Source organism: Scyliorhinus torazame, chromosome 1 (assembly GCF_047496885.1).
Source record: "Scyliorhinus torazame isolate Kashiwa2021f chromosome 1, sScyTor2.1, whole genome shotgun sequence".
Lineage (NCBI taxonomy): Eukaryota > Metazoa > Chordata > Chondrichthyes > Carcharhiniformes > Scyliorhinidae > Scyliorhinus > Scyliorhinus torazame.
In genome coordinates this window covers 262,564,268-262,591,922 of record NC_092707.1, presented here as the reverse complement: position 1 = coordinate 262,591,922, position 27,655 = coordinate 262,564,268, and the positions used below count along the sequence as shown (strand labels likewise).

The window sequence follows — 27,655 nt, the reverse complement described above, 5'->3', positions numbered from 1 at the left end:
ATAAATCAGGACCCTTGCTGACTTCCAAAGGTCCTGTTGTCAAAGACATATTGGTGAAGCTTGAATAAGCAGCACAGGGACAGTTAACTTGATGCTGCACTTCCTGATAAATAAAGTCCTTTGGGAGGGGTGGCTGCCAAATATGGGAAGTGCTGCACCACACCCTGACTACATGAGTGGCATGAGGGATGATTGTCTGGCCTGGGGAAGGTTGGTGAAGAACCTCTTGATGATGTTTGAAGATAGACCAAGGCCCTAGTAGAAGGTGTTGGAGAGGTCAAGGGTCCTTCGCATGTCCTGTACAGAGTGAGCTATCACATAGCAGTCATCTGTAAACTGAAGGTCATGAATGTCCATGGTGGTCAATTTTGTTTTTGCCTGGTTGAAAAGCTTGCTGCCCAGACGATACTGGATGCTGAGACTGGATGGTAGGTCATCTCAGGTGAGGTGGACAATGATGGTTAGGCAAATGGTGAGCAAGGTCAGGCGATCACACTACCTTATTTAACCCCGGTCCAGATGTGAAAGGTGTCAGTTTTAGATCCTCCACACAACGGTGGTGGTCATACTGGGCGTGATTTAACGGAAAAGTTTCTAATTTTGGTAGCGAGAGGGAACTGCCACGGACTTCCCAACGCCCGGCCCTTCCCAACGCCCGGCCCGCCGAGGCCATCACTGGTATCAAATGTTAATTGGTCCACTTAAAGAGGCCCCACAGGCTTCAAGCCACAGCTGATTTGCCAGGATCACACTAGCCAGCCCTTTGGTAACAAGGGAGAGCAGCACTTAAACCGATCTTGCAAAGCAAACCGTACACAGCTCGCAGCCATGCCACTGAGGAGATCAGCTCCACAATTTGGGGATGCCGGCCTGACCAGACTGTTGGACGCAGTTAATATCAGACAGGATGCCCTGTTCCCCCGAGGGTCTCAGTGGGTCAGCCACAAGGCAGCCAGTGCCGCCTGGGAGGAAGTGGCAGCAGCCATCAGCTCAGGGAGCATCACCAGGAGGATGGGCACCCAGTGCCGTAAGACGATCAATGACATCCACTGGGCTGCACATGTAGGTTGGCACCAGCCTCCTGGCACTGCCACCGCCCATCCCCCCATGAACATGCGCATGGCACTGCCCCCGCCCAGCACCATTCTGTGCCCTAGCACGCCCATCTAGCAGTGCTGTTCCATACTCCCCCTCACATATACCCTCCAACCACCCCCCCCCACTCCCCCCACTGCAACCCCCACCCTTGTGATGAATGACACATGAGGCTCTTGACAGCACGGGTGACCACATGGGCCTCGTTGTATCTGGTCTCCGCATCAATTATCGGCCTCCATATTGACGTCATTATCCAGGTCCCCTTATTCCCCCAAGAGCCAACCGGCCATCCTGGGGTGGTCCACGAAGAGGTCGGGGATGTCTGACTGCCCCAGGATGTAGCTGTTGTGCACACTCCCTGGGAAACGTGCACACAGTTGCATGATTTTCATGTGGTGGTCATACACGAGCTGGAGGTTCAGGGAGTGGAATCCCTGCCTGTTGATGGAGGGCACTCCCCGACAGCCCGGTGAGCGAAAGCCAACATGCGTGCCTTCTATTGCCCTCTGGACCTGGGGCATCCTGGCGATGGCAGAGAATCCTGCTGCCCGGGCATCTTGTTGGGCCTGGTCCATGTCAAAGTTGATAGAGTTCGCAGCCTGTGCAAAAGGCATCCGTGACCTCATGGATGTACTTGTGGGCTATAGCTTGTGAGATACCACACAAATCCCCGCTCTAGCCCTGGAGACGTAGAAACTCAGGGCTGCGGTGACCTTGATGGCCACCAGGAGCAGGTATCCTTCTCCTCCACATGGTGTTAAGTATGCGAGGACATGGCACAGGTCTACTTGTTGAGGCAGAGCCTCCTGCGGCACATGCTTTCCGTCATCTGTTCGAAAAACCAGTGACACCTGTACACCTTGGGCCCTTGCCAACCTCCCCCTCTGGGTCCCTCTCTGGCCTGATGGGTGGCCGGGTCTTTTGTTGACGTTGCTGCCGCCGCCTTATCCGGCATCCGGCCGCCAGCAGCACAAGGGCAGCCTCCGCAAAGTCCAAGATATCATCCACCCCATGTAATATTTGTAAGTAATTATAGAGGGTGTGAGACTGACAACCAGCAGTCTTTTCCACCCCGGGACCCTCTATTCCCCTATTGCTCCCCCCCCCCCCCCCCCCACCCCACAGCCCCTGCTATCTGACACACCCACCCCGTGCACCCCAGCCTCAGTGGGAGCCCACACCCTGTACTCCAGACACCCGCACGTAATGCTACCTGGACCGGGTGCTGGTCCCCTCCCAGTGCACACAACCACCCTCTGGTCACGCAAATGTCCCCGGCACTGGGGCCCAACCAATACGTGTTCTGATGTTGGCCGCTCCGTCCATGGCGTTGCTTTCTGCAGTGCTCAGGCAGTGTCCAGGCATCACGGTGGTCTGATTGGGTTGCCAGGCAATAACTGCCACATGCCACATGGCAGCCTACCCACAGGCATCCAGATGGGAGCTGTGATGTGCTGATATAAGTATGATTGCCAAATCTCTATTAGTAATATCCTTCAGCACGCGGCCAGAGGCCTCCACGGGAATAATGGGTGATCAGTGGGACAGGCAGGCCGGGGCTGTGGTTGCCTCCGTAAAGGGTACACATGATCCAGGCGGTGGCATGGCTCACCCCAACCAAGGCTGGCCCCCCAGGGGTCTTCCCCACACACCCCCGAGCACCAGGACAGCAACCCCAGTGCCCCTGGGCTCAATGCCTGGGAGCGTTGATGACTACTCACCTCCTCGGGTCCCCACCGCAGCCCTTCCGTCAGCTTCACATTTTCAACAAGGTGTACTAATCGGCACTCGCGTGACCACTTGCTGGGGAGGTGGTTAGATCATGGAGTCACTCCGGTTAATTGTATGGAGATTGGCCTTAAGTGGTGATTATTGGTTTCTCACCACGCTATGGCGGGATCCTGATTTTGCCAGCGGGAGCAGGCAGGTTAGATCGCAAACTGATTGGTGCCAGGTGCAGTTCTCGATTCTGGCCTCTCCCACGATCTAAAGGCTCGTTGCGCTCTCGCTCAAGCAAAACATGGCCATTAAATTGCACCCATTGTAATGCGGATGTCTCAGGATGGGAACAAACCTCAATCGGCAACAAAGCATTGGAGAACGATCCAAGAAGCTTCAAAATTTAAATTAAACAATGTCTTGGTCAGTCAATGAAGGCGAGGAACAGTTTCTATTTTTCTCCTGGCCTAGCCACAAAGACCATGGCTGGGAATCTCCGGTCAACGGGATTCGATGTTCCTGCTGGTAGCGACCCCACCATCCACAGGAATTCCCATTGACAGTGTGCGGGAAAAGAGAATCCCGCCACCAGTGAACGGCGCACCACCGAGAATCCTGCCCCATGTCTGCAGTACCCCTGAATGGTCAGAAGCCACACTGGATTCCTCAGTGACAGGCCAAAGGTGGTTCAGGAGGATGCGGGCCGGAATCTTACCCCCAATGATCAAGAGATAAATCCTCCTGGAAGTTTTCTTAATTAGATTTATCCTGCTTCTTGTGGATAATAATGATTGTCGCTGGGGAAGTCCTCTTTGTCCCAGGGACGGAGGATGAACTGGTGAAGTTGTGACATGAGCTGACAGCCACCAGCATGGTAGACCTCTGCAGGTATGCCATCTGGCTCCAAGCTTCGTTGGCTTTCATGTGTTGGATGTGCTTAACCTCAATGGTTGGCGGATGGCCAAAGGAATCCTTGGCAGGATGTTGTTGGACAGCTTGGATGGTCTCCTCCGATGCAGCGGACTCCCGGCTGAGGAGAAGTTTAAACTGCTTCTTCCAGCTCTGACAGATGGCGTCATTGTCCTGAAGAACCGGGAGCCTTCCTGAGATTGGAAGGGATTTTGTCCAGCCAAGAGGGGTCTGTTAATTGTCTTGGTTGCTTGGAAGGATTTGCGTATGTTGTGCTGGTCGGCTTAGGGTTGAATCTTATGCACCTTCTCCACCCATCTGTTCTTCATGTCATGAATGCGATGCGGGACTTTTGTCTTTAGGTTGACGTTTTGAGCTGGTTCTTCTGTGTTCGTCACAATCGGGCCATATTGGGCAAACTTGGTCAAGTGTAGGATGCCGCTGGCCATTGGCTTTCCTCACGCCGTTCTTACTGATAGTTCCACTCCAGATTTTGTGGTCATATTCATTCTGGGTATTAAAGTCACCTAAGAGCATGACCTTATCATTCCCGGGGATGGAAGTAAGGATGCCATCGAGACCAGAGTAAAATCTCTTCTTGACTTCATGGTCAGAATCTAAAGTTGGGGCATATGCGCTGATGACAGTAACCCATTGATGACGTCTGAGATGTAGGCGTAGGGTCATCAACCTCTCACTGACACTGAAGGGGAGTTCAGAGAGTGCGATGGCAATCCTGTTCCTCATGGTGAAGCCAAATCCGTGGATGTGAGACTTATGGGGCTGGATTCTCCGTTGCCTGATGCTGAAATCGGGAACGACGATCGGGTGGAGAATGGATAATCACGGCAGGCGCCGGCTTGACACGGGGTCACGCTGCTCTGCCCACTCCAAATCGGTGTCATTGCGCTGTGCGTCGCACGTAGTTGCGTCCACGTTCGCATCTCATTATCGGGCCCACCTGCGGTGCTCCGCCTCCGATGCGCCGAGTACCTGGCGGCATGTGTGGTCTCAACAGTCTTGAGCCTGGTGTGGTGGCTGCGGAGAGAGAGGGCATACGGACAGTGTCCAGCACCGCCTACTTTGCCGACAGTCGTGCGCCTGGCCGCGGGGCTTCTGCCAGGGCTGGGGGGTGTAGTGGGGGGTGGCGAGCTGTGGGGTCGGGATGGACGGGGATGTGGTCCAGCACAACCAGTGCCATCTTTTCAGGCGCGATCAGTGCGAGTGTGGGGGATGTAAGTGTACACACGGCTGCAGCTTGCCAGCCCTGCGCGTGTTCATCACAGACCTGGGATTCCCCCACCATTTTTCATGTGTTCTGCGGGTGTTCCATGCGGCGCTAGTGCTAGCCACTCACCGGTAGCAGAATCGTTGCGGGTGTGGCGCCTATTTTTCCATCGTGGAACTCCACGGATCCTCTGTTGGCGTCAGCACTTGAAATGAAATGAAATGAAATGAAATGAAAATCGCTTATTGTCACAAGTAGTCTTCAAATGAAGTTACTGTGAAAAGCCCCTAGTCGCCACATTCCGGCGCCTGTTCGGGGAGGCTGGTACGGGAATTGAACCGTGCTGCTGGCTTGCCTTGGTCTGCTTTCAAAGCCAGTGATTTAGCCCTGTGCTAAACCAGCCCCTGCGCAGGAATGGAGAATCCAGCCCATGTTCTGACTTTGCGTTCAAGAAGATGTACCGTCTGGTCTCCCGCTGCTCTCCAATGAGCCAGAGCTCACTGCTCTTTTGCTAAGAGCAGAGATGTTGATGTTATACCTTGTTAGCTCCTGGACAACAATGGCAGTTCATCTTTCCGGGCAAACACCCTTTGGGTTTCTCACATTCCAGGTTCCGAAATTTAGCTTCTTGTTTCAACTGTAGGGATTGTGATCCAGCTGGGTGCAGTTTCCTAGCCAGGAAAATGGGACAGCCTATGTTTTAAGCTGCTTTTCTAGCTCCCTACCCATTTCGGTTAAGCAGAGGGTATCATAAAGTGGGCTGCTGAGTCACGGATGCAGCTGCCGAAAGGTACCCCTGTCCCAATACAGGTGCCCGACGACCAACATGCACCTGCCACATGGGTGCAGGTGTCCAGGTATTACCCTCCATCGCCACAGGGCTTTTGCTTATGCCTTATAGAGGCCTGCCCATAACATTTTTTAGTGTGGGGACTCCAGTGCACAGCCGGGTTCCACACAATCTTGGTGGTTGGTGGCCATGTGCAATCGCGGACCACAACAACAAGGCCACTTCCCTGTTGCAGCCTTCTTCCACCTTTACAGCCACGGAGGCCTCCGCCTGTTGACGATTTCTTGTATAATTCTTTGTCTGGAACTTCCCCCTTGACCTTCCCGCCGTGGGAGGTCCTACAGGAGCATGAGTTCATTTAAACACGCAGCAAGGGATGATATAAGGTAATGACCTACCTAACATTTGAACTGCAGATCCCCAATGGTCTATATTCCTCCCCAAATAGCACCTAACATTGGGATAGGATCATGTCAGTCTAATATCCCAATGCTGCTTTTCAGTATTTTGAGCCCTGCCTGACCCTGAGTTTGCTCCCCCTTGACAGTTAAAATTCTAAACCAGATTTCTCTCTACCTGTACTCCCCTTATTTAAAGATGGAGTGACATTTGCAATTTCCCAACCCACAGACACAATTCCTGAATCTGGAGAGCTTTGGAAAATTATGTCAGTATATCTGCAATTTCTTCACCTATTTTGTTTTATAATTCGGGTAGGGAACCATCAAGTCCTGGATGTCTGTTTATCTTGTTCCTTTATTTCCTTCATTAACTTTTAAAACTTATATTTAGTCCAATAAGTTTCTTTGTTTGAACTTTTTTAGGTTCCCTTGTGTCATTGGTACTTTGTCCCATTCTTTCTCTGTGAAAATGGATACAGAGTACTAATTGAATAAGTGTGCCACTTCCTTAATTATCCTTTATTGTTTTGCCGGCATCAGCCTTTAAATGACCCACAGTGCCCCTTGATCATACTCTTTCCCTTTAATATATCTCTGAAACCTCTGTTGATGTTGTTGATACCCTTGGCAAGATTTAATTCAAAATTCTCTTTTAGTACCTCTTTTTACCCTTTTGTTGCTTTTTATAATGATTGCATCCATCATCAGTAACTTCACTTTTCCATGCTTTTGTACAGGTCTTCTCTTTTAACTTGATGCTTAACTACAAGTGGAGCCTTTACATTATAGGAGAGCAGGTACTGGTTTTGTATTTTAACAAATATTTATTTGAATACCTCCCAGATTATTCCAATTTATTGCACCAACTCATTTTTGCTCCCTTCAACGTTTGTCTTCCTTGCTTTGCCAGCTGTGGTTGTGACACTCCCTTTCCCCTCTCAAATCATATATCAATTTCAATCATATTACGATCACTATTTGCAAGATGTCCCCTTATGGTCAGACTTTTAACTAATTCTTGTTCATTACCATCACTACATCAAAAATTGTGAATTCTAAAACATAGGAAACATTCCCAAACACATTTTGGAATTTTATTGCCATTGCTAACTGACTAGTTCTTCTTCTCCCAGTTTATGTGAAAATTAAAGGCCGGGATTCTCCAAAATGACAGCCAAGTGTTGACACCAGCGTCAAAACCGTTTGGAATATTTTTGCCTCCAGACCCAGGCATTCACCCCTTCTTCGGAGGCTAGCACGGCGCCAGTGTGCTGTGCGCTCGAAAGCCGGCGTGACACGGCTGGCGCGGGTCCGCGCATACGCGTGGGTTGCCGTCTCCACACCGGCCCCGGGCAACATGGCGGAGCCCTACAGGGGCCTGGTGTGGAGGAACATAGGCCCCCCCTGGAATTAGCCCGCCCGCCGATTGGTAGGCCCCGATCGCGGGTCTGGCCAACGTGGAGGTGCCCCCGGAGTCGGATCCCCCTGCCCAGGACGGCCCCTGCAGCCAGAACTCCGAGGTCCTGCAGGGTGGGACCATACATAACCCACGCCGGCGGGACTTGGCGGAACTCGGAAGGCACTTGGCCCGTCGAGCGCGGAGAATCGCCGCAGGAGCCGCTTTCAACGGCCCCCGACCAGCACGGCGGTGACTGCATGGGCGCGATTGGCGCCGATTCCCCCGCGAGAATCGCGCCACGCTGCTCTTACGATGGGACGCCGATTCTCCGGTCGCCGGGGAATCGGCGTCCCATCGTAAGAGCAGCGTGGCGCGATTCTCGCTCTCCCCTGCCGATTCTGCGACCCAGCACGGCATCGGAGAATCCCGGCCAAAGTGTCCCACTATTAATTAACTAGCTTTTGCTATACGTTTCCTTGATCTTCAAATTTATATATCCAATTACTGCACCAGTAGTAACGAGATCTGTAGACAACACCTATTACAGCCTTACATTCTTTGCCATCCCTTAAATCGGCCCAGTGTATGTCTACTCCATGATCACCCATATTGAAACCCATCTTTTTACCTTTATAGTGCTGTATTTGATTAATATTGCTACTTCCTCTCTTTTCTTGTCCATCCTAAAGATCCTACAGTTTGGAATATTTGGCTTGCATTCATACCTAACTTGTACCTGGGAGTCTGTAAAAAAAAAAAAACTACATCATACTCCTCAAGCTAAACTTGTATCATTATCTCACTTGTATGATTCTGAAGGGTCTTGAGAGGGCAGGCACTGTGAGGTTGTTTCTTCTGGCTGGGGAATCAAGGGTTTAGAGGCACATCAGTCTCAGGATAAGGGGTCAAACAGTTCAGACTGAGATGATAAATTCCTTCACGCAGAGAGTTTGGAGTCTTTGGAATTGTTTGCTTAGAAAGTTTTTAACTTACTGAACATTTTAGACTCAATGGTTGAGAATCAGTTGTGAACGTTGAAAGGATAATACGATCATGGACATTTCCATCATTCCACTGAGCAAGCAGGCAGTTAGAATGCACAGAAACGTTAGCTCTCCTGAGTGCTTTGTCTACTGCTGTTTCTATCACGGAACTGTAAAAACTGATGCTTGAATTCGAAGGTGGTTTCACCAGTTTTATGCAAGAGCCATTAATTCCAAAAGACAGAATGGTATTCACTGTGATGTAAGCATCAATTGTGTTCCCATATACAATGATATTTCCTGGAAAAGAGCAATAATTAGAGAGGATACATTAAAAGTTTTTTGGGAATACAAATCAGACCACTAAGAAAATTACCGTCTTAATTTGAGACATTATGAAATATACACAATAGCACCCAGCAACAGTAAGATAATGTACCCTGAAACACACAGGCAGTGCTGCATCATGTGTGCCCTGCATGCAAGCAAAGAAGAAAAACAAGAAATAAAGCAGAGAAAGAAAAAAAAGTGAAGGAGGAAAAGGAAAAAAAACTGACAAATGGAGCAGATAAAAGAATGATTGGAAGATAGAACTGGAGAAAGGCAAGCAGATCTGGAAAAATAGGGAAAGAGACAAATAGCAGCGGAATAAAGAGACAAAGCAGAAGAAAAGATGGTGAAAGACAGAAATGTTTGGCTGAGATCGTGCGGTCTTGCCTCGCCCGACTTGGTGACGTGACGAGGCTGTTAACTCTCAAAAGAGACCTCTCACGAGATGTACGATGCTCGGGACACCTGGTGATGCGTCGCGATCTGGATCTTGCCCTCACTGGATGGGATCCAGATTTGCATATTTAAGTGAGCAGTTAGTTTCACTTAAATACGTCTACACTGGAGTCTCCCAAGGCCCAGGAGCAAATGCCTGTGCCTGGAAGACCTCACCATGGCGCCGTTTAGCACTCATTTCCACAAACGTGGACCAGGCATAACAGCACTTGGGGGATCTCCCAGGCAATCGAAGGCCCCTCGGTGGTCAGGCTCTGGGCAGGGTGATACCCAGGCACCCCCAAAGCCACCCAGGCAATGCCAAGGTGCCCATGTGCCAGGTTCCCCGTGCTGAGAATCGGGCCTGGGGGTGCCTTATGAGGTGGGGAGCTGGAGGACTGACAAGCTCTATATGTGCAGCCTCGACAAGGTGTTCCTCACTGAGGCCCTAAAACATTCCCGTTCAATAGCGGAGTCATTCTAAATGCATCCAACATGGCTCTCTGGTTTTTTTTCCTGTTAAATCATGCCTGAAGGGTTGGCCATTTCTGTTTCTCACCTGGAGGGAAAGCACTAAAATAAAGGCAAGAGACCTACCCCATTGAATCCCATTGTTTTCCCATTTTAACTTGTCATTCCAGCAGGACAGCCACTGGAAGGCAGTAGGGTTCTGATGATGCCCTTCAAACCTGCCTGAAATGGTAGCTTGAGGTTCAGCTGGCAAGAATTGGTACCTTCAGTGAAGGCTAGTATAGGGCCAGTTAGGGAAGATCTTATACATTTTATTTCAGGCTTCTTTGTGTGTTATTAGGAACAGTGGTGTTTTTAGGGTCAACAAAAAAACCTTGACTTCTGCTGGGCTGGGCTTTCCTTACTTGCTCCAACTTCCTCCTGACTATGATCTCCATCAGAGCACACTAACAAGAACTTACTTTAGTACCGGGGACATTTCAGGGCTTCCAGTTACATCCTTTGGCTGCCTGATATTCTGCTGCTGGCTAGGTCATGATCTGGCCAGGTCATGATCAGGCCGGGTTTGAGTGGGAGTCCAGCAACATCCATTTGACAAGGGCCAAGAATTAAAATCTCCTGGGCACCATGAGGGTTAGCACCGCATCTCCGACCCCCACCCATCCACTATCTGCTTCTCCCCAAAACAAAGACATTACGTTCACCACAGGTTAACATCAAGACTGAAAAGTGAGCAACTAAAGTGGAGAAAGAACGACAGCGAAACAGTGAGAGAGAATGAGTGTATGCCCAAGGACAAGGAAAGTGAAGCAAACAAGAGATTCAGAGAGAAATCACAGGGAAAATCAAAGCAATTAATAGATTTTTGGAGGACCAGCATTATTATATTTGGCAGGAGCTTTAGAGGCAGAAAGTGACTGCATGTGAGTGACAATTAAATAGGCAATAGCCACTCAGGAGACAGTGGCCGTCTGGAGGACCTGTTGGAGAACCAATTTGATTGATTTTGGAGCTGACCGTCATAGCTCATTGATCGGAGATTGGTGGAACAGCCTCTTTTTACAGGTCTACTCAATAGCGTGGAAGGAGATGCCTTTCTTCATGAAGAATAGAGAAAAGCAACACTGTGCATCTGTAAGCAAGCACATGTTCCAGAACTGCCCTGAGGCTTTCCAGTGCAGGGCTGCATATATGTTGGTGGAGGTAGTTCAGATCAGGATGGAAATTTTCATGGATGATTGATGGAAAACTTGGTTGACAGGATTTGTTACAGTGTCATATGAAATTCAAAGATGTCATCAGCAGTGCTCCTCTTGACATCTCACAGCCTGTCAATGACCCCATCTTTTGTCTCAAGATTATCATTTTGTCCCTCCACCACTTCTCATGCTTCTACATATTAATCAGGGAAATCATTGCTACATTATATTCTAGCTTGCACTCATTCTCAAAAGCTGATTCTGCCCTTGCTACTACATTTTCCTAATTTCTTTATTTCATCATGAACACTGTGGTAAGCTGGCTTGTAAATGTTGAAAATCCTTGCCCAGGGATCATATTAACCCACTTTCATTTTCCGTGCAGGAGAAGCTGGCACTCAATACCAGAGAAACAATCAGCACATGAGGAGGTTCTGCCATTCTTCACATGCTGACAACGATGGGAAAACCTGCCATCAACATTATTGGTAAAGGCAGCATCGGAGATGTCAAGGCTGGAGGCCACACACAGCAGGGTGTATATGGGCATCTTTCCTTCCTTTTCGCTTTCTAATTAACTCTCCCAATTACACACACACACACCAACACACACACACAGACACACACACATAAGCATGACACCTGCTAGTACATTGTTTTTGTCATTGATCCTAGTGCTTACCCTTGTAACCACACATAGACTCTTGTTCCTCTCTACTTTTTTAGGTCAATCAGTTGACTTAGTTACTGCAGTTGACTGACCCTCCAGAAGATAAATCATCACTTGTTTTTAATTCTGCAAAGCACGGCACAGAAATCGGCACCTTGTGTGACTTCGATAATGAATTGCAGAATTTATTTAGCTCAAAAGAACAAGAGCAGGTGAAGGTGGCAAGAGTGAACCAGGAAAGAGTTCACTGGAGGGCTAGCTCACATCCTAGCTCTGCTGAACCAGGAAAGAGTTCACTGGAGGACTAGCTCACATACTACCTCTACTAACCCAATGACACAGTGGTTAGCACTGTTGCCTCTCAGCACCAGGGACCCAGGTTCAATTCCAGCCTTGGGTGACACTGTCTATGTGGAATTTACACGTTCTCCCCTTGTTCTGCATGGGTTTCCTCCGGGTGCTTTGGTTTCCACCCACTTTACAAAGAGGTGCAGGTGGACGGTAGCACAGTGGTTAACACTGTTGCTTCACAGCGCCAGGGTCCCAGGTTCGATCCCCTTCTTGGGTCACTCTCTGTGCAGAGTCTGCACGTTCTCCTTGTGTCTGCGTGGGTTTCCTCCGGGTGCTCCGGTTTCCTCCCACAAGTCCTGAAAGACGTGCTGTTAGATAATTTGGACATTCTGAATTCTCCTTCCGTGTACCAGAACAGACGTCGGAATGTGGCGACGAGGGACATTTCACAGTAATGTCATTGCGGTAATAATGTAAGCCTACTTGTGACAATAAAGATGATTATTATTATGTTTGGTGGATTGGCCATGTTAAATTGCCGCTTAGTGCCAAAGGTTAGGTGGGGTTATGGGGATAGGGTGGGGGAGTGGGTCAGGGGTCGGTGTAGGGTGTTGTTTCAGAGGGTCGGTGTGGACTTGATGGGCCAAAAGACCTCCTTCTGCACTGTAGGTATTCTATGATTCTATGAAGGTGGCACAGATGCAGACGTTAGAGGCATGCCCATTAATTAAAAGATGATTTCTGTAGTCTGGGGGCAATGGAGGAGACATGTGGGAGCAGAGAGAGCATCAGTCTGGACCCCAATCTGTAATAATCACCGGTTTGCCCCGGGGAGTATGGACGGGGGGTTCCGGATATGGCGGAGAGCAGGCATTAAGAGGATGGGGGATATGTTCATAGAGGGGAGCTTTCCGAGTATGAGGGTGCTGGAGGAGAAGTTTGGGTTGGCGAGGGGAAACAAATTCAGGTATCTGCAGGTGCGGGATTTCCTACGTAAACAGGTGTCAACCTTCCTGCTCCTACTGCTAAGCGGGATTCAGGACAGGGTAAATTCCAGAGGGTGGGTAGGAGAAGAAAGCATCTCGTACATTTACAAGGAACTTATGGGGTCAGAGGAGACGCAGACCGAGGAGCTGAAGCGCAAGTGGGAGGAGGAGCTGGGAGGAGAGATAGAGGATGGTCTATGGGCAGACGCGTTGAGTAGAGTCAACGCGTCCGCAGCATCTGCCAGGCTCAGATTTAGCTTAGAGTAGGGGCTTAATAAAGGTGGGACCTGTAAGGGAGGGAGACGGCTTTTGCACTATGTTTATAGTTTCATGTACATTGTTTATTGTGTTGTTGTTATAATACCAATAAATACCTCAATAAAATGTTTATTAAAAAAAAAGATGATTTCTGTGCACCAGCATTTTTTAAATTCATTGGCTGACTGCCGTTTAGAATCTACAACATGGTGCATAGTATGGAGGAGTCCTTACCAACTTACATGAGGTTTATGTGCACCTCACTGACACTCTGGACACCGCAATCAACCACATTGCATACAAAAGCTATAGCTGAATCCCTCCTTAGCTGCAGCTGTGTGCTCAACTATCTTTTCTAACCATAAGGCTTTTTGTAATTTTTGTCTGTAGAAAGTTTCTGTGGCAGCTGATGGATGTTAGCTGACCTCAATATCATTATTAATCTTTGCTATTTATTTGACATTAGAATGTTTAGGAAATAATGCGGCTTTGCTAATACAAGGCACAGGGATTGTTCAGCTGAAGTACTGCCTGTAAACTACCATCAAAGACATCCAGCTGCAGAACCCTTTTTGAACCATTCTCATATCCTCACTATTCTGTATTTCTCATCTTGTTGAAGAAGCTCCTTCAATGGTAGCTCCACGATTTGTCCTATTATAAAACAATGTTATACAGAATATACCACAAGCCTCTGAGAATTATCTGTTCCTCCAATTATGGTCAATCTCAATGTACTTCTCGCAACCATTGTCGACCATGTCTTCAGTTAAACTGGCCCTCAGCTCTGGAATTCCCTTCTTAAATCTCTCCACCTTTGATCCTTTAAGATGCTCCCCCAAATTTACCTTTTTAACCAAGCATTTGACCACCTACCCTAATATCTCCTTCTCTGGATTGGTGTCAATTTTATTTTGTCATATATGCTATGAGGAACTGTTCTGGGACATTTTACTATTTTAAAGGTGCATTGTAAGTTGCTTTTCATGCAACCACAATAATGTGGGATACTCTTTATTGTATTGTCGCAGAGCTCTACAAATATGAGAGTTCCTTAAATGAATTATAAGCCAAGGAGTTATGTGCAGAGGAAAGCCTTTGTCTCCAAGCTGCCAGCCTCTCACTTGCTGTGCAGAACAAACAGTGGGGGTTCAGATAATTGTTGTATTAGAAAAGCAGTGTGGCAGTTGCCAGGATCGCAGGCATAGATTTGTATGATACGTTGCTGGTCATCATACACCAGTTGCGTATTAATGAAGCAGAAGGCAGTGGTATTATTTGAAGGAGCCCACAGGGCAATATGTGTGCAGTCACTGATGTCCTGAATGTGGAAGAATCTGTACAACCCTCTGAATTCTATCCTTCTGCTTCCGAATGTCCAAAGTGAAAGTTATGAACGTATTTGCTCTATCAGCTATCTGATTAATGCAAGCATTGACTGCTGACTAATGTTGCCCCTGTTCCCTGTGGCAGCCTGGAAGGATCCAGAGCAAAAATATTAAGGACTGCAGTGACCACATTGTATCAGACTCTGCTAGCTCTGGCAGTTGGCTGCAGTTCTTGCATAGTCTGCTACAACTCTGTAACAACTCCTCAACAGCACCAAAGACCCTCTGAGTGCTGTGTTATGTAATTTAGAATAACACAAGCTGCCACTTGATGCAGTTTTGAATAAAAGATGCTCCAGACTTTGAAGTGAGTTCAATGTGTTTTATTGAACTATTAGCACAGTTCTCAATGAGTTCGACTTTCTGCTAATCTAAATGTAGTAACTCAGTCTAACTGAACCAGACTTGCTCTAAGCCACCTGCTGGGGTGTGATGCTGAGGATACACCCTGTCTCACTCTGAGATGTTGGTCTGTCGAAAGAGACAGGGTGTGAGTGTCTCATCCCTTTTATAGTGAGATACCTGAGTGTCCTGGCTGCTCCTTGGTCGTGTCCTATTCTATGTGTTCATTAGCTGCATGTTTGCATATCATGACACTGAGAACTGCAGGTATGTTGTCCTAAATTTATAAACTCTGTATGAGAACACCTCCTTTTATTAGTGACACCTCTATTTGCACCATACTCCTTCTCCAGCATCTCCCATCCCAGAGTGCAATCTTTAAAAAGATCTCCATGAAAAAAGAAGTAAAATGCTAGAGTTCCATGACAGGTTGTAATGAAACCTAGCAACTACAAGGACTTTCAAATCACTAAAGGAAAATAAATTGGAATTATATAACACTTTTCACGACCACTGGACACGTGGGTGAAAGAAACCTCACAAGCTACTGCAGGAAAATGTCTCCCAAAACTATAGAGCTTTATCTCGGAGCAGCTAACGATTACACCAAATACATCACTGGAACCCTTGATTCGTAGCACCCACAGTTGATAGGCAGGAGCATAAAAATGATAGTAGTCAGACTGGTGGAGGTGAATCTAGCATTGGAGTTTGTCACCTGACCCCTTTTTCTTTTTAAAAAAATATTTTATTCAAGGCATTTTCATGTAAACGAACAAAAGCAGAAAGACAACCAAACAACCTCAGAAAAAAACAACACCCACCCACCCCCGATCCCCTAATACTGCCCACTTCTCCCATTCCCCCGACCCTATTTTAACCCCTTTACCCCTCCCCCATTTCCCCTTTTGCTGACCCCTCAAACCTCCTTAAAGATATCAATAAACTGCTTCCACCTCTGAGTGAACCCATCCGCCAACCCCCTCAAGACGAACTTGACCTTCTCCAGCATCCGGAATTCCGCCTGGTTGCTCACCCACACCCCCGCTCTCGGCGGCTCCGTATCCCACCGCCCGAGCAAGATCTGTCTCCGGACTATCAGGGAGGCAAAAGCCAAAACACCAGCCTCTCTCACCCCTGGACTCCCAGATCTTATGACACCCCAAATATCGTCATCTCTGGACTTGGGGCCACCTCCACCCCAGCACCTTGCCAGAACCCTTTCAGCCTTGGACATGCACAGAACATGTGGACGTGATTCACGGGTCTCCCCGCGCACCGCCCATACCTATCCTCCACCCACTCAAAGAACCTACTCATCCTCGCTACTGTCATATGTGCCCTATGTAATAATAATAATAATCACTTGTCACAAGTAGGCTTCAATGAAGTTACAGTGGAAAGCCTCTAGTCGCCTCATTCCGGCGCCTGTTCGGGGAGGCCGGTATGGGAATTGAACCCGCGCCGCTGGCCTCGTTCTGCATTACAAGCCAGCTGTTTAGCCCACTGTGCTAAACCAGCCCCTATACCTTAAACTGAATGATGCTTAGCCTCACGAGGACACATTCACACTCCGCAGGGCCTCTGCCCATGTCTTGGCCCCCACCTCCCCTCTCCTCCCAACTCCTCCTCCGACTTGCATTTTATATCCCCCACCAGGGTTCCCTCCCAATCCATCAACTCCTTGTAGACCTCGGACACCTTCACCTCCCCATCTTGTCCCTCGACAGCACATTGCTTTACAACCCCAGGGGCGACAGCCCAGAGAAGGATGGCACATCTCTCCTTACAAAATCCCAGACCTGCAGGTACCTAAAACTGATCTCGCTGGGCAGCTTGTACTCTTCCTCTACGTCCTACAACTTTGCAAATTCGTCCCCTATGAACAGGTCACCAAATCGATCAATCCCCGCTTGCCGCTACACCCCCCCCAGGCACGAACCTATGGTTATCGGAGATCGGTGCCCACAACGAGACACCATTCAGCCCAAGTGCTGCCTTCACTGCCCCCACACCCTTAGAGCCGACACCACCACTGGGCTCACGGAGTACTTGGCCGGTGAGAACAGCGGATGCGCTGATCAGAAAGTTCTCAAACACGTTCCCCTACATGATGCTGCTTCCATCTACCCCCCACACCGGCCCCTCCCCCACGATCCATTTCCTAACCATAGCAATTTTCACCGGCCAGTAGCAGTTCATCATGTTCGACAGCGCCAGATCACCTCCCCCTTGCCTCCACTCCAGAAAAACCCTCCTAACCTGCGGGGTCTTCCTCGCCCACATAAACCCAGAGATCAGCACATGAACTTTCTTGAAAAATGATTTTGGGATGAAATTGGGACGTTCTGGAACACGAACAGAAACCTTGGAGGCACCATCATTGTTACCATTTGCATCCGACTCGCCAGTGGCAGCACATCCCACCTTCTAAAGACCACTTTCATCTCCTCCACTAGGTTCAACTTGTGCAGCTGCACCCAACCCCGAGTCACCTGGATGCCCAAGTATCAAAAGCTCACCCCCACCACCCTAAATGGCAGCTTCACTAACCTCCCCTCCTGCCCCCTCGTCTCAATCGGGAACACCTCGCTCTTTCCCACATTCAACTTGTACCCGGAGAACCGGCTAAACTCCTCCAAGATCTCCATAATATCCCCGATACTGCCCAATGGGTATGCGATATGTAACAACAGGTCGTCCACATACAATGAGACTCTGCTCGACGCCCCCTCCCACTCAATTCCTCTCCAATCCCTCGATGCCTTTAGCGCCATTGCCAGTTGCTCTATTGCTAAGACACTCCTGCCTCGTCCCCCGATGTAGCCCAAAGTACCCCAAACTCACTTGGTTCGTCCGCATACTTGCGACTGGTGCAGTGTACAGCAAACAGACCCAGTCCCCAAACCCGAACCGCCCCAACACCTCCAGCAGATACTCCTGCTCCACCCGATCGAACGCCTTCTCCGCATCCATTGCCACCACAGCCTCCACCTCCTGCCCCTCCGAAGGCATCATGATTACATTAAGCAGCCTCCTCACATTTGCCGCCAACTGCGTCCCCTTCACAGCCCTGCTTGGTCTTCGCCTATCACCCCCGGGACGCAGTCCTCGATTCGCGTCTACATTCAGTAACGATATCGGGCGGTATGACCCACACTACTCCGGATCCTTGTCCTTTTTAAAAATCAGGGAGATGGAAGCCTGCGAAAATATAGAGGGAAGATTCCCCCCTTTCCCTTGCTTCATTATACACCCTCACCAGCAGCGACCCTAGGTTCCCCTCCAAACTTTTTATAAAACTCCACTGGGAACCCGACCAGCCCCGGAGCCATCCCTGCCTGCATCACCCCCATACTGCCCATCAACTCCCTCAACGCAATTGGAGCCCCCAATCCCTGAACCAGCTCCTCCTCTATCTTGGGAAACTCCAGCCTGTCCAAAAACTGCCGCATCCCCTCCCTCCGGCTGGGGCTCAGACTCATAGAGCCTTCTATAGAATATCTCATACACGCCATTCACCCCTTCGGGTCCAACACCACCCTATCCTTATCATCCGTTACTCTACTAATCACCCTCACCGCCTCTTGCTTCCTCAACTGGCGGGCCAACATTTTGCTCGCCTTCTCCCCATGCTTATATACTATCGCTCCGGCCCTCCTTAATTGTCCCACTGCCTTCCCAGTAGACACTATCCCAAACACCAGCTGGAACCCCTGCCTCTCCTTCATCAGCCCTGCTTCCAGGGCCTCCACGTAACTCCCATCCACCCTCAAAATCTTGTAACTTCTGCCCAATCTGCTTTCTCCCTATGCACCCGAATTGAGATAAACTCCCCCCGACCACCGCCTTGAGTGCCCCGCAGAGCGTGGCAGCTGAGATTTCCACGTACACTGAATGGCAGCCCCCACCCGCTCGCACACCTTCTCATCCGCCAGCAACCTCACATCCAGTCTCCACTGCTGGCTCCTGCCACCACCTCACCCCTCCCCTCCCGCCCCTGGCCACGCACAAAATTACCCAGTGCGACGCATGGTCGGAAACCACAATTGTCGCCCACCCCCACCAGCAAAGCCTTGTTTAACATGAAGAAATCAATCCAGAAGTACACCTGGAGCACATGGGAGAACTATGAAAATTGCTTCGCCCTCAACCTCCCAAACCTCCCCGAGTCCCCCCCCCCCACAATGTGTTCCATAAGCCCCTTCGCCACTGCCGACACCTTCGCCGACTTAGGACTCGACTGGTCCAAGCTGTGTTCTATAACCTTATTAAAATCCCCCCCATAATCAACCGGTGTGAGTCCAAGTCAGGAATCTTCCCTAACAGCTGCCTCATTAAGTCTACGTTATCCTAATTTGGGGCATAAATGTTTACCAAAACCACCGGCATCCCCTCTAGCATTCCACTAACCATCACAAACCTCCTCCTAACATGTGCCACAATGTTCACTACTTCGAATGCCACCCATGTATTCATCAACGCCACCACTCCCCTCATTTTCATGTCCAGTTTCGAGTGGAACTCCTGCCACACCCATCCTTACCTCAACCTTGTCTGGTCCCCTATCTTCAGGTGTGTCTCCTGCAAAAAGGCCACGCCTGCCTTCAGCACCTCAGGTGCGTGAACACACGTGACCGTTTGACCAGCCCATTCAGCACCCTCACGTTCCACGTGATCAGCCTGGTTGATGGGGTGCCCTGTGCCCTGCCCCCCCCCCCCCCCCCAATCAGCCGTACCCCATTTTGGGCCAGCCCCCAGCCTGTATCACGTGATCCTCCAGGTCCACCGTCATTGATCCCTTTCCAACTACGCCACATCAACCACACCCTTGTCAGCAACCCTCTCTCCCATCCTCAAACAAAACACCAATCCCATCGCCAAGCTCCTGACAACCTTCCACTTCACTTCCGTTAACGAACTCGCCCAGCTAGCATGGTGGCCCCCGCACAAGGCCACCAAACTCCCTACCACCTAAAACTCTCCTCCCCCCCCTAACCATACTCCCCTAAAGAGTAACAAAAGATGCACTCACCTTCAATGTTTAAAAATACTTTTCAAAAAACACACAAACTCTTCCAAAGTTCAATGTCCTCACTCTCCTCCCAGTCTATTGTCCCTCATAAACACCATCGCCTCTCCTGGCATGACGAAATAGCATTCTCGCTTTTGGAAAGTCACCCAGAGGCAGGCCGGGTACAATACTCTGAACTTCACCCCACTTTTAAAGAGGACAGCCTTGACCCGGTTAAGCCTGGCCCTCCTCTTCACCAGTTCTGCTCTCAGGTCTTGATACACCTACAGTTCATTTCCTTCCCAGGTGCATATCCTGGTCTGCCTCACCCACCTTCTCCTTATCCAGAAAGCGGCGTAACTGCACCACCATCACTCGCCCACCTTCGGCTCACCCTGTGCGCTCGGTCGACCTCAGGGGCCGGTCAAAGGCCCCTTTCCGCATCAGCTTCTCCAGCATCTTGACCACATACATGCCGGCCTCTGCACCTTCGATGCCTTCAGGCATCCCCACAATCCGAAGGTTTTGTCTTCTGAAGCGATTCTCCAGATCTTACACCTTCTCCTTCAGCCTTTTCTGGGGTCCCGCACAACCCCCACCTCAGCCACCAATGAGGCCAGCTGCTCCTCATGTTCCCCCACCTCCTCCTCCACTTTTTTGATTGCCCGGCCCTGGGACTCTAGTCTCTGCTCCATTCGCTCGATCCCCGACTTTATTGGTTCTACCACCTTGGCCACGTCTTCCAGGGCCTCCCTCCACTGCTTGTAGAACTTTCCATTACGGAACTCTATTAACTGCTCCGCTGACCACTGGGCAGGCAGAGCGTCCCCTTTGCCCTCTGCCATCTTATCCTGTGGCACACCACGAAAACTTCCTGTTCAAGCAGCTCTTTCCTTCTTGCCCCACTCCTAGTCCTTGGATTCATCCACCAGTCAACCAGAGGAGTAAAACCTTCCCTAGGCACTCCTGCACCTCTTGCACTCAAATAATTCGCCTTACGGGTGGGGAAAAGACCGAAAAATTCCACCTTTAGCGCAAGCCATCAAATGTGCAACTGCTCACTCCATGGTCACCACCAGAATTCCTCATCTGACCCCTATTTCAATATATTCAAAAGCCTTCCACCTGTTTCAAACTTGAGCTCTGGCCACCGGGATGCAATGTTAATTTCAAAGGGAGGGCGAGATGGGAATATTGTGAAATCCAAATGCCTCCAATTAAGTGCTTTTTGAGCTCACTAATGAATTCATTAACAGGCCTGAAGAGAACTGGCTATTTCTGATAGGTAAAAGGGTCATTAATTTAGCCATTTTAATGTAAATGCTAAAACCCAGTTTAAAATCCATTTTAAAATGGATTTCATCATAAAACTTCAAGCATAACTTAGATTACAAAAACACACAGCTTGCAGGATTTGCAGTGGCAAAGCACAGAATTTGAAACACCTAAAAGCTAGCTAAAGCTTATGCAACATTTTACTGAAAAGTTAAATTGACATAAACTGTCCATTGTTCTAATGAACAGAATTGCAAAAGTCAAGGTCACCATGACAACATGAACCCACCATTGTTCAGAATACAGCTAATAGTGCAATCAGCAGTAAAACCAGTGAAAGCTAGAATTGATTAAAAGAATATATCACATTCCACCACAGGACAAGCATCTAAAACGCAACATGTCTTCAGAAATGTTGCTTATTGATGATTGACAACTGGCCATCCAACCAAATACATTTGAGACCCATCCAAACCAATCAGCACATTGCAGGGGTAGGGACAGATGGAGTCAGACTGATAACATTCTCCTTAAACATAGAGGTCCGGGCAGATATTTTCCATCCAGGATCACTCTATACCTTTTATGTAACTACTTGCTATCCTTATTTCGTATTTTCATATTTCCACTCTAACTCTTGAAGTTTGCGCAAGCTGTTTTGCTTTGAGCAAGAACCATTACCGTATTTTGAAAGTTAAATCTGTTGTAAACCATTAAGCCAATTACATCTCTTAAAGTCTTTTGCTGGCAAGGGCTTTATTGAGAACATTTGATTTGTAACCACAAGAAGATTTCAGTCTCTCAATTATAATCAATAGACACAATAAAAGATTTTTATTTTGCATCCGAGAAGTGTACCTTAAATTTCTACTGAGTTTTGAAGTGTATACGAGACTACATTTAAACCGCACGGTAGATTACTACAAGGCCTTAAGGAGCAGTTTTGAATTTTCAATTGTCAGGTATGAGGAGCTGATAGTAATCGACTATTTCCTGATAGATCTGATAGGTAAAAGAAGGCTATTTAGTGTAAATATTAAGACCCAGTTTTAATACCCATTTTAAAATGAGGATTTCAGTACTCATAACCTCAGGTCATGATAAAACACATAGCTTCAACAGACACACAAAAAGCCTGACACATGCATAAACTAATTGGAGATAAAAACAACATTTTCACTAAGCAAGATGAAAAAGCTATTGTTCCAATAAATATATTTCCAAAGACAGTTTGACATTAAGAAATGAGCTGTACCAGTAATCAGGTCAAGGTCGAAGTAGGCACCATAGCAACATGAAGGCACCATTGTTCATAATGTGGATAAAGCAAAGTCAGCAGAAAACCAGTAGAACCCGGTCTTGATAATAGCACAGAAACGCATTCCATAACATACACAAATATTCAAACATGAAACATTCAGAACTTATGTTGCACATTAAGTTTTGACAGTTAACCATCGAATCAAATGTATTTGATTCTAACCCAAACCAATTAGGACGACATGGAGGTGTAGATAGATGGCTCAAGACTGATAAGATTTCCCTTAAACATGATGGTCCGTACGGCCATCTTTATTCCGGGATCATTCTATATTTTGATTTAACTATTCGCTATCTCTATTTTTCATTGTTTTCACTTTTCCACTCTAAGTAAATGCACGCTGTTTTGCCGTAAGCAAGAAACCATTTTTGTATTATTTTGAAAGTTAAATTGTGTACAAGTTACTTCTCTTTAAGTCCTTTTGCTAGCCGGATTTTATTGAGAATAGATTTAAGTTTCTCCGAATTGTAATCAAATAGAGGCAATAAAGATTCTTGTTTGCATCCGAGAAGTTTAACTCAAATTTCTACTGAGTTTTAGTGTCGCAAGACTTCACTAATTCCGCATGGTAGATCTCTTCAGGAGCATACATCATGGGGCAGCTAACGTGCAAACAGTGGGGGACCATGAGGATAATGGATACACTGGTCAATTAATTTAAAAACAGCAGAATATAGCTTGTCTACTTAAACAATGGGGCGGTTTTGGGACCTCACGATTTTGGGGTGGCACAGTGGTTAGCACTGCTGGCTCACAGCGACAGGGACCCGGGTTCAATTCCAACTTTGGGTGACTGTGTGGAGTTTGCACCTTCTCCCCATCTTCACTGGTTTTCTCTGGATGCTCCGGTTTCCTCCCACAGTCCAAAGAGGTACAGGTTAGGTGGATTGATCATGCTAAATTGCTCCTTAGGTTAGGTGGGGATAAGGTGGGTCATGGGCCTATGTAGGGTGCTCTTTCAGAGGGTTGGCGCAGACCCAATGGGCTGAATGGCTTCCTGATTCTATGAATGGCACAAAGTTTCCTTCACTGGTGCTGAGGCCTTTATTACTCAGCAGTGGGAGCTTGGAGTCCTGAGCGGAACGTCAGGCTGTTGGCATCACCAGAACAGCTGAGGCTGGCAGAGGAAGCCCTGCTGAAAAACAGGAGCTAGCTGAGGAATGGCGATGGGAATGGGATACTCTGACATTTGACAGGGTGGCAAGGGGGAGCTTCAACAGATTAGGGCAGCACGGTAGCAGAGTGGTTTGCACATTCGATTCCCGACTTGGGTCACTGTCTGCGTGGAGTCTGCACGTTCTCTCCGTGCCTGCGTGGGTTTCTTTCGGGTGCTCCGGTTTCCTCCCACAGTCTAAAGATGTGCAGGTTAGGTGGACTGGCCATGCTAATTGCCCTTAGTTTCCAAAAAGGTTAGGTGGGCTTACTGGGTTATGGGTAAAGAGTGGAGGCGTGGGCTTAAGTAGGGTGCTCTTTCCAACGGCTGGTGCAGACTCGATGGGCTGAATGATCTCCTTCCGCACTGTAAATTCTATGATTCTATGATAACAGGTGCATCCTCCTGCTCAGTAGGAGGACAGAGGAACATATCACATCTCTACTAGGATAAGGCACTACACAAGACAATGGGTGTATCAAAGTCATCTACCAGCAAAATACAGAGCACCACTGCCATAGGAGGTTATGCCTAGCCAGTTAGTCTCAGACATTTGTGCTCTGGTCTACAATTACTTCCACTAATGTCTCAAGAGAGGTATTGGAAAACCCTCGGGCCACCTGCGATGCGTGTGCGAGCACTGGCCTGATCAGTACCCTGCTGCAACATATCTTCAGCAAAGGGCAAACTCATTCATTGCTGATGCTCGGTTTTTATGTACCACCTTCAGCCAGGTCCTGGTGCTGCTAATTGAGCACCACACTCACTCATGGGCCAATTATGTGTTTCACGTTTCAAAATAGCGTTCTGACGCTGACACATGTTAGTGTCAGGAAATCCTAAGCATTAGCTTCCCGACTTCAGATTGAAAATCCAACCTTCAGTAACAATGATGTGTACCTTGCTTAAATGAGGAGCGGCAAACAGGGGCATGCCTTGAAAACATAAAAAAATTATATTTTATCCTGAGCTTCTTTAGATGTTTCTCCCACAAAATTATGGACACTTATCCCTGGTCATTCGCACAAGGTGTGGTGACCACACTCAGTCATGTTCCCAAGTTCCTATTTGAAGATATCTTCACACGTGCTTTCTGTACAACTTCTTACACCCTTGCAAAATACATCTGAATCTCCACTTTTCATCCAGGCACCGGTGTCATGTGAGAGTACCTTCAAGAAATGGGTGTTTATAAATGGGTGTGTATATAAGTATCTGTAGTGAGAGTACCTTAAAGAAATGGGTGTTTATTAATGCAGTGATGTCAGAGAGTGGGCGGAGCTGGGCTGTCTGTCAGCTTTTTACTTTCGTTTTAGGCTATTTGCTGGAGGGTGTTTTTTTAGTTCGTTTTCAGAGCTGGATAGCTGCAGTCACAGCCAGAAGGTGTATTAGAGTCTCTCTCTGTAATCTAAAGACTGTAAATCGATCCTGGTGATTTAAAACTAATAACAGTAGTGACTTTAACCTGATGTGTGATGTGTTGGGTGCTCTGGGGACTATAAGAATTGAGCCCCAAGTTCAAGGCGCTCTCTCTTCCACCGCTTGCAGCTCTCTTCACTCGCTCTTCACTCTTCAACAGCCGCTCAAAACTGTAAGTTTTACTTCAACGCTCGCTGCAAGATAGGCACTCCTAGCTACCAATCTGTACCAACCTCGAATCCTGCAGGCTCAGAACCCGAATGAAAGGCCATTCGTTTCCCTGACCTGGTGGGTCAGTTCCAAGTTAATTATTGGCCTGTTAGCTGTAGAAGTAGCTCAGACGTAGAATTTGTACATGAGTAGTGATTACTGTGCATAATAAATATGCTTTGATTTAAATCTTACTAAGCGGTGTATTGGATTATTGATCATTACTCGGACTTGAACCACGTACATAGAACATAGAACAATACAGCGCAGTACAGGCCCTTCGGCCCACGATGTTGCACCGAAACAAAAGCCATCTAACCTACACTATGCCATTATCATCCATATGTTTATCCAATAAACTTTTAAATGCCCTCAATGTTGGCGAGTTCACTACTGTAGCAGGTAGGGCATTCCACGGCCTCACTACTCTTTGCGTAAAGAACCTACCTCTGACCTCTGTCCTATATCTATTACCCCTCAGTTTAAAGTTATGTCCTCTCGTGCCAGCCATATCCATCCGCGGGAGAAGGCTCTCACTGTCCACCCTATCCAACCCCCTGATCATTTTGTATGCCTCTATTAAGTCTCCTCTTAACCTTCTTCTCTCCAACGAAAACAACCTCAAGTCCATCAGCCTTTCCTCATAAGATTTTCCCTCCATACCAGGCAACATCCTGGTAAATCTCCTCTGCACCCGCTCCAAAGCCTCCACGTCCTTCCTATAATGCGGTGACCAGAACTGTACGCAATACTCCAAATGCGGCCGTACCAGAGTTCTGTACAGCTGCAACATGACCTCCCGACTCTGGAACTCAATCCCTCTACCAATAAAGGCCAACACTCCATAGGCCTTCTTCACAACCCTATCAACCTGGGTGGCAACTTTCAGGGATCTATGTACATGGACACCTAGATCCCTCTGCTCATCCACACTTTCAAGAACTTTACCATTAGCCAAATATCCCGCATTCCTGTTATTCCTTCCAAAGTGAATCACCTCACACTTCTCTACATTAAACTCCATTTGCCACCTCTCAGCCCAGCTCTGCAGCTTATCTATATCCCTCTGTAACCTGCTACATCCTTCCACACTATCGACAACACCACCGACTTTAGTATCGTCTGCAAATTTACTCACCCACCCTTCTGCGCCTTCCTCTAGGTCATTGATAAAAATGACAAACAGCAACGGCCCCAGAACAGATCCTTGTGGTACTCCACTTGTGACTGTACTCCATTCTGAACATTTCCCATCAACCACCACCCTCTGTCTTCTTTCAGCTAGCCAATTTCTGATCCACATCTCTAAATCACCCTCAATCCCCAGCCTCCGTATTTTTTGCAATAGCCTACCGTGGGGAACCTTATCAAACGCTTTGCTGAAATCCATATACACCACATCAAATGCTCTACCCTCGTCTACCTGTTCAGTCACCTTCTCAAAGAACTCAATAAGGTTTGTGAGGCATGACCTACCCTTCACAAAGCCATGCTGACTATCCCTGATCATATTATTCCTATCTAGATGATTATAAATCTTGTCTCTTATAATCCCCTCCAAGACTTTACCCACTACAGACGTGAGGCTCACCGGTCTATAGTTGCCGGGGTTGTCTCTGCTCCCCTTTTTGAACAAAGGGACCACATTTGCTGTCCTCCAGTCCTCTGGCACTATTCCTGTAGCCAATGATGACATAAAAATCAAAGCCAAAGGTCCAGCAATCTCTTCCCTGGCCTCCCAGAGAATCCTAGGATAAATCCCATCAGGTCCCGGGGACTTATCTATTTTCAGCCTGTCCAGAATTGCCAACACCTCTTCCCTACGTACCTCAATGCCATCTATTCTATTAGCCTGGGGCTCAGCATTCTCCTCCACAACATTATCTTTTTCCTGAGTGAATACTGACGAAAAATATTCATTTAGTATCTCGCCTATCTCTTCAGACTCCACACACAATTTCCCATCCCTGTCCTTGACTGGTCCTACTCTTTCCCTCGTCATTCGCTTATTCCTGACATACCTATAGAAAGCTTTTGGGTTTTCCTTGATCCTTCCTGCCAAATACTTCTCATGTCCCCTCCTTGCTCGTCTTAGCTCTCTCTTTAGATCCTTCCTCGCTACCTTGTAACTATCCATCGCCCCAACCGAAACTTCACACTTCATCTTCACATAGGCCTCCTTCTTCCTCTTAACAAGAGATTCCACTTCCTTGGTAAACCACGGTTCCCTCGCTCGACGCCTTCCTCCCTGTCTGACCGGTACATACTTATCAAGAACACGCAGTAGCTGATCCTTGAACAAGCCCCACTTATCCAGTGTGCCCAACACTTGCAGCCTACTTCTCCACCTTATCCCCCCCAAGTCA

The 27,655-nt window shown here is 48.1% G+C and overlaps 1 protein-coding gene across 2 annotated transcripts in view; it reads right to left on the bottom strand.

Moving 5' to 3' along the window:
• cfap61 (cilia and flagella associated protein 61) overlaps positions 1-27,655 on the bottom strand; it is a 584,187-nt gene that overhangs the window by 165,020 nt on the left and 391,512 nt on the right. For both annotated transcript variants that reach the window (XM_072505562.1, XM_072505571.1), the window contains one exon: positions 8,538-8,827. In XM_072505562.1, coding sequence (XP_072361663.1) covers positions 8,538-8,827 — 290 coding nt within the window. The remainder of the gene's footprint in view (positions 1-8,537; positions 8,828-27,655) is intronic.